This window comes from Mustela nigripes, chromosome 2 (genome assembly GCF_022355385.1).
Source record: "Mustela nigripes isolate SB6536 chromosome 2, MUSNIG.SB6536, whole genome shotgun sequence".
Lineage (NCBI taxonomy): Eukaryota > Metazoa > Chordata > Mammalia > Carnivora > Mustelidae > Mustela > Mustela nigripes.
In genome coordinates, this window is record NC_081558.1 from 111,223,354 (window position 1) to 111,236,365 (window position 13,012).

General features: G+C 45.6%; 1 protein-coding gene across 1 annotated transcript in view; it reads left to right on the forward strand.

Moving 5' to 3' along the window:
* The first annotated feature begins 632 nt into the window (after nt 1-632).
* ETV5 (ETS variant transcription factor 5) overlaps nt 633-13,012 on the forward strand; it is a 57,942-nt gene continuing 45,562 nt past the window's right edge. The window contains exons 1-5 of the mRNA XM_059391336.1: nt 633-809; nt 4,089-4,207; nt 4,339-4,426; nt 4,559-4,606; nt 4,699-4,749. Of these exons, the coding sequence (XP_059247319.1) occupies nt 4,163-4,207; nt 4,339-4,426; nt 4,559-4,606; nt 4,699-4,749 (232 nt within the window). The 5' untranslated portion in view covers nt 633-809; nt 4,089-4,162. The remainder of the gene's footprint in view (nt 810-4,088; nt 4,208-4,338; nt 4,427-4,558; nt 4,607-4,698; nt 4,750-13,012) is intronic.

The window sequence follows — 13,012 nt, forward strand, 5'->3', positions numbered from 1 at the left end:
CGTTTTCTGTGTTTCTGTGGGCCAAACGCCCAGGTCGGTCAGCGAGTTTCTTTCTGGGTGGAATGACGAATTTCTCTCGCCTGAATTCTAAAATGATAACTTTGCTTGGTGCTGCAGCTGCGAACGTCTGGCGCCCAGTGGCCCATCCTAGCAGTGGCCTTGCGGGGCGGGGGTTGGGGGCGAGAAGCAGGGGTGAATGGAGACGTGGGAAGAGCCAAGCCTCGGTGAAAAGTTGGGAGAGCTGTGAGGAGGGAAGTAAACGCGACTCTTCGCGGCTTCGTCCCCTTTAAGTGCTTCACTGACTCAGCTAAGCTTCCCCCTCAGGTCGCGTTTTTTATGAATGAAAAACGTCCTTACATTCATTATATAAACAAGCCTGCGCTGATTGGCCAGTGGCCCCCGGTGCATAAATTATGTAAAACAGACCCCTGAGGGGGCGGAGAGGGACGCGTTATTGACCAATGGGGGCTGTAGTTGATGGGGCGGCTTGGCTGGATTTGCCCGCAGAGAGGGTAAACAAGACGTGATAGACAGGCGGAGGAGCTGCCTCGGGCCAATGAGAACCAGGCTGAGCTAGGACTGCTGGCCAATGGCGGCAGGCGGAGCAGCACGCCCCGGGGGGCCGGGCCAGCGCTCCAGCCTGGTTGGCAGCTGCGGCGCAGAGTCCAGCCGCTGGTGCGCAGAGCGGTTCAGCGTCCCCGGAGCGGTTCGGCCCAGCCATTCGCCCAGGCGCCCAGGCCCGGTGCGCGCGTGCGTGAGCGCGCCTGCGCCCCGGGGCCGCTGCAACGGGAGGAGAGCGGCTGCCTCAGGTGAGGGGGCGTCGAGGAAGCAGGGGGGCATCGAAGGGGGTGTCCAGTAACGGGTCCGAAGGGCCCAGCTGGCGAGAATTCACTGGCTGATTCAGAATCTTCAAAGTCCGGGTGTACTTTCTATCTGGACTGAGCTCTCCACCCCCACCCCCGAGCGGGCTGCCCCCTCCTCCCGTGGCTCGCTTCGGTTCGGTTCTTGGGAGGCGTAGGGTGGGGGTGGCTAACGGTTCCGGAGCGTTCGGAGAGCGGGTTTCCGCACGTCACGAGGAGGCGCGCCCGGGCGCGAGGTGCTGGGGCTCTCGGGTGGGGATGGGCGGGGGAGGGACGCTGAGTTGCGGGGCTTTACAATCTCTGGAGGTCTGAGAGCCCGCGAGAAGAGACGCCCGGCGAAGCTTTTCTGGTGGGGAGGAGGGGGCGGGAAGCAGCTTGAAGGGGAATATTTGAGAGGTGATGCCCCCCAAAGTACCAGGAAGGGTTAAATGACACAGGCATGTGCAGCCTGAGGGTTTGAGGGTTGGCCAGGAACTTATGCAGGCCTTGCAAGTTTCAGATTGTGGAAAGTGGACACTCAATCCCCCAACTCCCACCCCCAGCAGCCTGAGGGCGTCAGGCTGCATCGCGGTTCTCGAGAAATCGGGGAGCATCAGTGCAGCGGCCTGAAGATAGTGGGGGGGGGGGAGCGGGTGCGGGGTGGGGGTGGAGAGATGCTGGAGCCTCTCGCTGGATTAGGGATCTGTCCGCATTTTCAGAGGAGAGGAGACCTCTGGGGGGAACCGAACTCCTGGCTGAGGAGGAGTGCCAAGAGCAGCTGTTTGGATGTTTGGGGGTCTGGGGCCGGGGGGCCGTTGCGGGTGGTTGGTAGCGCCCGGCGCCGCGGCTCAGTTTTATGAATGTGGATGACTTTATGAATGAAGCGGGTTTCTTTCGTTGGCTCGCTGCTCCCTGCGGCTTTTTTTTTTTTTTTTCTTTTCCTTTTTGTGAATGAAGCATTGAGCTTTCTTCCTAAATCGCTGGGGGTGAGGGGCCTGCGTCGGAGGCTGGGCGTGCGTTGGAAGTGGGGGCGGGGGCTCATCCAAAGGAGTTTTCATGAATGGGGAAGGCTGGGAATTGGGTGGAAGTGTGTCTTGTTTTGTGAATGGGGCCCAGCGCGAGGGATCCAGTTACAGCCTTTACCTGATGTGGCGGCCGCGGCTCGCTCTTCCATTCATAAAACCAGGCCCGCTGCGCGCCGCGGGGGAGGGGCCTCGATCTCGCCGCTGCGCCGTGTTAAAGTTTTCCTGGGGGCACCGGGAAGGGGGGACCACAAAGGAAGTGGTTTAAACTCCCCTAAGGCTTTACAAAAAATTATACTTCGAACAAGATTTTCCTAGCCCTTGAACTCTGAGAGCTGCTTTAAAAATTCTCGATGCCCCTCCCTGGTTCGCTTATGGCAGCTTCTTTCTTTTATTTCATTTTTTAAAAAGGTATTATTGCTCTTCGTGGTGAGATATCTTGCAACGTATTTCATCGTGAGACTCGGAAATATGTCCCTCTCCGATCTCTTCTCCGTTGTGCCTTTTCCCCTATAGACACTGACATAAATTCTAAGGTCACGATTTAATCTGACAGATTTTGAAGTCTACAGAGGACTCATTTTCATGGCCCTCAACTCACTGCCGACGTTTCTCAGATTTTGTGTATGGGTTAGTGACATTTGAGAAAGAGGCTTTATTCGGAACGTTTAGCGCTGTTTGGAAGGCATGCAGGCATGCCAGCGGGAGTGTTTTTCTAGGAAATTATGGACTGTGTACAGTTTTGCTCCTCTCCCTCTTTCTCTTTGACTTTGAAAATTTCTGAGTAGTTGGGCCAGAGTGCTGAGAGGACCATGAAGGGTTTTCTTGTATCCTGCTCACTTAAGAAAAACAAGTTGCGTGGAATTGCCCACTGAGAGAAAGTTCCCTATTTAAAATTTGTACACAAGGTAAACAAAAGAATTATCTGCAAACATTTTGCTTTGTTTAGAGCTGCGTAAATGAAATTACTGTTTTCTCCATTTTGTTGATTTAACCGCATTTCTATTTGGAGAATGAAATAAAGGTGGTACCTACCTAAAATTGTTATTTATTCCTCTGAAATTAGAAAACGTTCCCTCCTGGGGCGCCTGGGTGGCTCAGTGGGTGAAGCCTCTGCCTTTGGCTCAGGTCATGATCTCAGGGTCCTGGGATGGACCTGAGATTGGCTCTCTGCTCAGCAGGGAGCCTGCTTCCCCCGTCTCTCTCTGCCTGCCACTCTACCTACTTGTGATCTCTGTTGGTCAAATAAATAAATAAAATCTTTAAAAAAAAAAAAAAGAAAAGATAAAAGATAACTTTCCCTCCTTCCCATATTGACCTTCAACCTGTCTTCCCAGGCCTAAGACTTGACAGTGCTGAATTAAGTTTTAATATTTTTTTGCAAGTTTGGGGAAAATTGACTTCACTCTAAGAAACAAACTAAATTTTCTGTACATGGATCTTTTGCTTTTAATGCTTTTTTAAGATCTCTGGTAGAGATATATTTAAAATCTGTGTGTTGGAATTTAGTTTCCTTGATTCATTACTTTTCATGGCTATTTTATTTATTTTAGAAGTTGGTGATATCACAGATAATCTCTGTAAGTTGCCATAGGAATATTTGTGACATTACAGACACTAGATCTGTTTGAACAGAAGAATTAGGATTTAAAAGAGTGTTGTGTGAAGATTAATATATCTCTGATCAATATATGCCTGGAACTATATATGGTATCTTATCACTGACCTACAAACTACTTTTAGAAACACTATGTATGTCAAATTTTTAATTGCCAATAATTTGGAAGGCTTAAACCCATTTTTCTACTTCCTGTCACTGTACTGTCAAAAATTAAATTATCTCTTAAAAAAAAAAAAAAAGACCTAACATTATAAATGCCCTGGAGAATCTTCTATTGGAGAGAAACTTGAAATCACCCTTTTATAATGACAAGAACGAGTTTTGGTTTTGGTTTTTATAGGGAACAGACAGTAACAAACTTATGATGTTAATGATTAGAGAGAGGGGTAAGGACAGCTAGGTAAATGGATTGACACTAAGTACACTGTGAACTTATGATGCCCTTAATCAGGCACACCTTTAGTCTGTAAATCTTACACCCTGACTGGGCTTTAAGTACCTCAGAGAAAGGTAGTGATTTTGCACAGGCCCTACAAAAAGAGCAGTAAAAATTACTTAATTTCTCCTTTTCCCCCTCTGTTAAAATCTCCCAAATTCCTATTACAGGAGGACCCCTTTCCCCCCAGAAAGTACTCAATGCTGAAACCTTTCAAAGTGATATTCGAGGCATTGGAAACACCATGGATGGGTTTTATGATCAGCAAGTCCCTTTTATGGTCCCAGGGGTAAGTTGATGTGGCTTTGGTTTGTTTTGTTCTCTCTCTTCAAATATGAGTCTTCTCATTGGTTTAGTAGCACAATCCCCTTTGACCCCTTTATTACCCTTGAGCCTTCACCGTGTCTTGGCCTCTTTCAGAAATCTCGATCAGAGGGATGTAGAGGACGGCCTGTGATTGACAGAAAGAGGAAGTTTTTGGACACGGATCTGGCCCATGATTCTGAAGGTAGCGAAGCTTTTTCCCTTTGGTCTGTGGCTTCTTCAAATGGTCCCCTGTGAGAGCCACATGTAGACTCACCCTCCCTGTTCTCCCCAGCACAGGAGTTCTCATTCTGGTGTCTTCTGTTTTCAATTCCAGAGTTGTTTCAGGATCTCAGTCAACTTCAAGAGGCTTGGTTAGCTGAAGGCAAGTTTCTTGGCTGTCCGATTTTCCATATAAAACATTTCGCTGTGCTTTGTAATAAAACTTAATGTCTAAAATAAAAATCTCTTTTCCAGCACAAGTTCCTGATGATGAACAATTTGTCCCAGATTTCCAGTCTGATAACTGTAAGTACCTTTTTGGGGGTGGCACGTTTGTTCCGAAAACGTTTGGTCTTGGAACATCCATGTCTGGAAGACTCTTTTCAGCCATTGCCAGCGTATTTGGACAGTGGGATGCATTTAGTTTCTTTTAATAATTCAGAGTTAACCCCCAAAACTTTTGTTTCATTCCTTATTGGAGTTATTTCTAAAATGCTTTTATTCCTTTGCAGGTAAGATTTACTGAACATAATTTCACTTAAATTTCTTTTTACCTAAGAATATTGCAAGCCTTCAAGCTCAGAATTATCAATCAACTGATATCATATAAATAAGATGTTGGACTTAACATCCATTAACCAGACATTATTTTATGGTGTTTTTTGTTTTTTTTTTTGGTTTGTTTTATAAATTAATTCCTTGATGCAGATCATGAGTCTGACATTTTTTTCTCTTTTAAAGGTGCAGAAAATAGTTAATGGAAGATTCCAGTTAATTGTGGCCTCACCCAACATGTTGTCGATTTTGTTTCTACTTCTAAGTTGACACAGGGTGGTCACGGTGTGACCTGATTGACTCTTATTTTTCGTGTAGTTCAGGACTTATCTTTCAGAGAGGAGTCTAAACTTACTCTTCGAATGTTCGTGAAGGGCCCCTATCATTGTGTTAATAAACGCAGTGGGAAGCTCAAAAGATGGTTCTCGGTGCTGGCAAGGGCATGGTTAGCTTTGTGCTGATCTTTCCGGGCTGTCCTCAACAGGTTTGGGAGCTTTTATGGTCCAGGCAGAGCTATCAAGGACAAAGCCAGCTGATGAAATGTGAGCAGCACAGGGCAGCTCTAGAGAGCATTAGTCACTGGCGAGTGAGCAGGTTTAAAGAGAGGCCTGGAGAAAATGCTGCCTCTCTTGAGGGTTGCATCATAGAGAAATTCATGTCTCTTAGTCATAGTTTATAATAGCAAGCACCTGAGCCAGGCAAGGATTCGATTTCTCATTTTGTACCAACAAATTCTTCCCTGCTTTGTTTGTGTGTGTGTGTATTTATGTGTGTATATGTGTGTAAATGCCATGAGAGAGAGAGGGTTCTTTGTATCCAAGTAAAAGCTGGCTATTCGAAATTATTGGATAAAAGACCAGAGGTACCAGCTAAACATTCTCTAATGCACCCTGTTCAAGGCACAATTCCATGAAATTTAAAAGGGAGTAAACTCTAGCCCACAGATGCATACTTACCTTAGCGATGTCAGAACTCGCTATAGTTTTACTATAGGAAGCTGCATGCATGTTAATTATTGCCCTTTGATTGCTTTCAAGTGTTTGGGAAGGTTGCCACTAAAAGGCTAAATAAAGATAACCCAAATATTGTGTATGTGCGTGTGCGTGTGTGTGTCCGTGTGTGTGTTGCAAGATAAAAGACAGGATTTGTAATCCCACTTTGTTCTGTGTTGACAATTTGGCCCAGCCTTTCCCGTTCCTGCTCAGAGCAGCATAAACTGCAGTCTGCTTGGGAGGTGGCTTTCTTGGCAGAAGTTCTTTGAAATGCTTTTATGACACTTTTGTTTGTTTCTCTGTAACCCAAAGAGTTAAGAGGGAGTTGAGATGACTGCATTCAAATTGATTTCATGTGCTGAAGCAAAGGTATGCTCTTTAGAGAAAGATGTCAGTAAACAAGATTTATATTTGAGATGAGAGATGTTTATCTGCAGGAATAGGCTAAAGTGAAGGAATCAATAAATGTGTTTTGGCTCCTTAGAAATAATTCCCACTCAGCCAATAGAATGTGCTAAATTCTTCAATTAAATTGCCATACCTACCTAAAATGGAGATGCTTTGAGAGGTTTCTGCTTACCAAGTGGGATGTGTTTTTTACTTTTGTTTGCTTTTTGCCTTAACTTCTTAAGGTTGAGCTTTTCTGTCCTTTAAGGATGAAACAGACAGTTGAGTAGCCTCAAAAAGTGTTTTAATCATTCTCTCCGCTTCTCTGACTCTTATTTCGGGAGATGGAGCTTTAAGAAGGAGGGCTTTAAGCAGATCAGCTTGCCTTAGAAGTTAAGTAAGAGTATAAGGTTGGGGTGGGATGTTCTTGAGCTGTTCGCCTTTCCTGTTGTTTGTGACTGGTTTGACTGCAGTTGTGACTGACAGTGGAGATGGAGGGGGTACTGGGCAGACTTCTCTGGGAGCACCTCTCACAGCCTTGGATTGAGGATCAGCTTTGACTGCAGTCACCTTCTGGAAGAGCCCATGATTATTCTAGGGGAAGAGGAGAAACCCATTCAAATAAAACCTTATGAGTTGATTTGAATCAGCCAATCAATGAACTGTAAACCAAACTGCACTTGCCCAGTAAAGTAAACCTTTTCCCTATAGTAGCAAAAGCATTTGTAACAAATATTCTTCTGTGGCCTGCCACACTGATTATACTTGGTCCTTTTAAGATGATTTGATTAATTTTCCTGTGTGTGTGTGTGTGTGTGTGTGTGAGAGAGAGAGAGAGAGAGAGAGAGGGTGCAAAGGCAGAGAGAGAGAGAGTGTGTGTGTAGGAGGGTGCAAAGGCAGAGAGAGTCTGTGTGTGTGTGTGTGTGTGTGTATGGGAGAAAAAGAAATACTAAGTAATGTGGTAATTTTTATTTTAGAATGTCAGTTTTGAAGATTATGGCTTACTTTTTTCAGTAAGTGCTATGAGCTCAGCTTCTAAAGAGATTATGTTTTGTAAGTTTTCCAGATTTGGGTTCCTACCCAGAGGCATCTATCCATAAGTGTGATTTGAATAAATGAAACCATTGTTCTTGTAAGTCTTAGAGAAATGTTTAGCTTACTTCTAGCTATATAGATTTCACCTTACCTCACAAATACAGACATTAGCAAAGTATCCCCCCATCTGGAAACTCTTAAAGATCAAATTCAAGGCAACAGAAAGTGCAACCTATAGACGATAGAGGTTCTGCCGATGCCCCCGATTGTCCCCTGATCCTGAGAAGTAACCTTGAAGTCCTAGATTGTTTGGGCTGCAGGTCCCTTGTAGACATAGCCTTCCTAACCCCTTCATTTTACAGAAGGGATAATATAAGGTCCAGATAACTGGAGAGACTGACTGGTAGGTTGGGACAAAGGGGAGGGGTTAGGTGAAATGAGAAAAAGAAATTATAAAATTTTATCCTTACAAAAGCTCTCACAGAGCTGCAGGGCTGGGGGGTATTGGCACATGCAGGTGTGGTCCAGGCTCTCCCTAATGATTCCAAAAAACCTAGAGCCAGCCCTCAGAAAAAACTTAGGGAGACCATAGGCCAACCAGTTTGACACTTCAGTTCTCTTCATTCCGTGATCCTGAAAAGCTTATTAAATATCTTGGTGCTTTGAGTTTTTCCATCTAGGATTTGGAAGAGATCTATAAAACAGAAAAATTATAAAACTGACATCTTTCCTATAAGGCACACTAGTGTACATACAGACAAAACTTATCTGTATACATCCTATATAATATAAATAAGTTTGTGTACATATATATCCATATAAATGTGTGTATAGCTAAATATGTGTGTTAACACAGAGCTGCATACCTGGACTCTGGGTCAGTGGTTAGCTGTGTATATGTTTTTACTGTACATTTTCATAGAATTAACTATAAATCAAAACCATGGATAAGATTGGAACTCAAAGTGCTTAGATTTGGGGAGGGGGAGCTTACATTAATTTTTCTGGACTGACTTGGCACTTAAAGGTATTACTAGATTTTAGGATATATCAATAGTGTTTTTTAAATGCAGATTTCAGTTCTAATTTTCTTTTAATTACACTCATTTGTTTGAATTGTAATATTGTGAATGTTTACCTGTCAGCATCTTGAATAACAAAAATATTTTATAGTGGAGAAAAGGCATGATAAAAATCTTATTTTAAAACCATGGCCTCCATAGCAAATATAATTTAGAGAACTGTTTGAAAATCCAAATGACCTCATTTTCCCCTTGAAGTGTTCTTTTTTAGATCTGTGTTTTAAAAAGAATTGACCGATCGGAGGAAGTACTAGTAATTTCCTAAGGACTGGCTAATTAACTGATAAAATCGACTTCTCATAAATACATTGTAATAGGTGGCTCAGGAAAAAGGCAGCCCTTGAGCCTAAAACGCATTGATCTTAATCCTGTTTTAATATGAAATTATTCAACTGGACTTTTTTTTTTTTTTTTTTTTTAAACTACATGTGAAGTTGATAGAGTAGAGACAGAGTCTTCTTTTGGAGAGTGAATGCACATCATTTGGGGCCCACTTTGGAGCAAGACTCTTAAGTTTACTTGCTCTGTGGTCTTAGACCATTTCTATTTGAAAAGATGGTCCCTAAGTCTTTTTGTTTGGAAGCTAAGAAAGTAACAGTAGGCACTTTAAGCACTTGGAAAATGAGAAATGTGGGGGACTCAAAGCTATCAGTTTGTCCTTTTTGGGAGCCAGAAGTTCTGAAAGTAGAAGACAGGAGTGTTGGGGGTGGGGGGGTGTAGAGGGAAGAGGTCATATGACTCCAGGCTACAGTGTATCTTTCAGAGTCTTTGTTCTAGCCCACTACCTTACCACAGAGAGGGTGCTAAGCACTGGAAATCCTTCCTGTTCTGATAGCCTCTAAGATCCATAGACCAGACTCTTAAGGATCCAAGACCTAGAGTCCCCATTTATCTAAGAGAGCCATATGTTCACACGAAATCTATTTTCTCTGACTTTAATTCAGTTAGGCTTATTAAAAACAATGACTTTTTCTCTTCCTCTTTGATGTCTTTCTGCTCTTAGCCCTCTAATAAAACCCAGTAACCTTTCCAGTCCTTTGTGTTTGGCAAGAACTTGGGACGGGGAATTACATGTGTGTCTGCCCCAGGCACATCACTTATGTAAATTTCAGAGCTCACAAAATCCTGGTATCCTTCGAGAAATTACCATCTACCCTGTTTTCAGCATTCTTCTAGTTTTATAAGATTTAAGATATGGGCGGCATGACAGAGCTGCAGATTTGTATTATCTGCCATTTTTACCATCTAGGGGTATCATTGTTTTCATTCCAGTCTCAGGAAAACTGTTCGTGGTGGTAGGCTTGGGTGGGGTGTGTGATTCTCTACCAAGGGACTGTAGCCTCCACATGTGACTTCAGTTTTAATGGCGGTAAAGTAGAACCAGCCTCAGAGGCTGACAGCCCCCTCTCGGGCGCACGGCTGCCCTTGAGGCAGCTTGGGCCCCATCTGTGCCCTGGCACACAGTGCTTCTCCACTTGGAATCCAAGGAGCTCAGAGTCTTGTCATGTTGCAGCTCCCAGCTCTTGGACAAGTGCCAGGCTTGCTGCTGCCAGTACCGGATTAGGTTGCTTTTTTAAAAATTCATTTTGTGAACTCATCAAGCTCATTTAACAGAGGCTTTGGTCGTCAGTTTCTATCATTGTCCCAGCCCTCTAAGAGGCTCGGCTTAAAGGAGGGGCAAAATACTAGGTCCGCATTGTATATGAGGGTGGGCGCAAATGAGAGAGAGAGAGAGCGAGAAAATCTGTGTGTGTGTGTGTGTGTGTGTAACCACAATATAAGTACTCCTTAGGCTTGGCAAGGGAGTAGTAGCAGCTCTTCTTAAGGGAAGAGCCCCCACAAAGCAAACAAAGGGGGGGCTCCCCTGCCCAGAATGAGGAAACCTCGGGGGAAGGTTGCAGGACAGGGCGCAAAGACTCCAGGGAGCAGAGTAAGATCTAGCTCTTAAGAGACCAGGAGTTTGCCACTGGTCTGCAGAGCAGCCAAGGCATTGAATGGAGGTTCTGTGGTCAGAAAAGCTGTAGAGAAATGCATCCCATGTTGCCCTCGGTGTTCACTAGTGTGGGGGAGGGGCCTGGGAAGGCGAAGAGAAGAGGTAGAGAGGAGGTATTTGAAAATAGCCAAATATGTTCTGAAAAAAAGGAAACAACCCAAGAGCTAATTTATCTTGTGGATTTGATTTTCACAAAGTAGGATGCTTTCTTGAAATAAACTCTGGCTGTCAGACTGGCTTCATCAGATCTTCAGGGTAATTATTGAAGATTTGGGGGAAAAATCTCTAAGAAACCGAACTAGTTTTTAGCCTTGTACTTTGCGTTGTCCTTGGAGTGGATTGCACCCGCCAACCCCAAGATATCCGTGCTCTCCCTTTTGATGTCTCTTGGGCATGGGCGGGGGTGGGGGGGTGGGGGGATTATAAACCTTTCAAGCCGGATGTGAAGCCAGGAAAGGAACTGTGAAGCTGTTCATAATAGGTAGCTCGCACCCTCCCCCCCTCCGCAGCCAGAGAATCTAGTAGTGTCTCCGGAGACCCTCTCCCTTGAGGAGGATGCCAGGTGGCTCCCCATGTAGCTACTGTCAGTGAATGGAAAAGCAAGGAGTCTGCTAAGGCTGACTTCCATAGAGAGCTGTCCTCTAATGCCAACCAGCTTGTCTGGGGGCAGGAGAAATACCAGTGAAGTCTTTTCTCTCAGCTGGTAGCTACAGTCGGATTCTGACCAGGGCAACGCAAGGTAGTTCGCCTTTCCCCCTTTTGCCGGCTGGCGCTTGCCGACCTTATTTGGAGCCGACTTGCCCATCCTTGCAGATTTCAGCCAGGGTCTTGGCCTTCTGAATCTCAGGGAGGGAGCAGAGCAGGCAGGCGCCTGCAGTGTCTGAATTTCTTACATAAACACAGCGCACTGGGCGAGCAAGCGTCCCTGCGGCGACAGCTGGGCTCTGCTCCGTCCGCCCCAGCGAGCTGAGCTGCCTAGTCCCCCTCTTGCCTGAATGGAGCATTCCAAATTGGTTGTGAATGGAGGGCGGGGCTCCCTTGCAGACTTTTTCAATGAATAACCAGACCCTATTGTGCAGCCTGTGGAAAAACAAGCAACTCAAACAACACTGGGACTGTTAGAAATATGCTTGTGATTGGCAGCTTGGAGAACCTCCAAAATTAGTTTCCTTTGGCTTCCCTGCTGCTCCCAGTTCTCCGAGCCTGGGCTTAATGAGCCTGGGCTTAATGGGGTTCCAGTTTTCTTTTAAGTGCTGGCTTTAACCCTGCAGCTGCCGGACGGATGGTCTGGGCTTCATAGGTAGAGCTGTGCCTAACCACGGAGGCCAGTCCCCTCTCTTTTAACTGGACCTGTCTGAAGGGGCTGCCAACAGAAGAGGGTGGTGTAGCTTTCCTGGATAGAGGGGTGTTGAGACTTGATCTGAGGATATTAGCCTTTTATCTCCCGCTTGCTCGTGGTGTGGCTGGAGCTCTCATTCCCAGTGAAGGTTCCTGTCTGCTCTTTGCCACTCAGTCCAGGCTTGACTGTGGGCCTGGGGATCGGGTGTTCTCTGCAGCGCCGGGATCTCTTGGCCAGGCATACATTTTGACTCGGCAATGACAAAGCTGTAATTTCCCTACTCCTTGGTCTTCTCTGTCCTGTTTAGTTTAATTTCCCACTGTGGTCAGATACATGTCATTTTAAAATGATACTTCCCAGACTTACTGAGCTACAGGGGAGCCTTGCTCTGGCTGTGACCCTTTTCCAGCACGCATCAGATGCCTGGCCCCCTCCAATGAACATCTCAGGAAGTACCAGAAAGAACCCTGCCTCTGAGCAACCCCAAAACCGGAGCGGCCTCCTCACCCCACATGAGGCCAGGTTCTAGGGGGACTCTAGATGTCCTCAGCCACATCCCCTCGAGACACCGTCCACCTTCTTGGCCAACAGCTCACAGAGCACCCCCAGAGGGCCGCGTGGGCTAGACCAGGGCCATGGGATAAACATGAAAAGGACAATCCGTTAAAAAAGCAAATCAAAACTTAATACTGATTCAGTGCAGCTTCCTCGGGGGTCTTAAAGAGCTCTTCCGAGTGCCTCCTCCTTATCCTCACACCTGAAATGAGGCTCTTTGCATTTGTGTTTTACTAGAAGGTGTTTTTTTCCCCCTGAAATATTTCCTTTGCTATCAATTGGGCCTGCAAGAATGTCTTCCCTTCCTTATTTAAAAAAAAAAAAAAAAAAAAGAACAGGCCTGGGCAGATTGTTGTTTTGTGAGAGAGAGTTTGAAGCCTCTCAGGAGGTGACCCTAGAGAGCAGCCCTGTAAGAGGATGCTGGCATTTGTGCTTTTCCAGAGGGGCTGAGGATGACTTCGGCTACCAGAAACACTTTTAGTTGAGTGCCTGGAAAGGCTTTGTGACTCCCTGAAAGGGCACATAATGAGGGTCCTTTATACTTTTCTCATAGGAAAGGTAGATTCAAGGAAGGGATGTGTCTTCTATGGGGGCTGCCCTGCCCACAGTGAAAACCAGATCCTGGAATGTC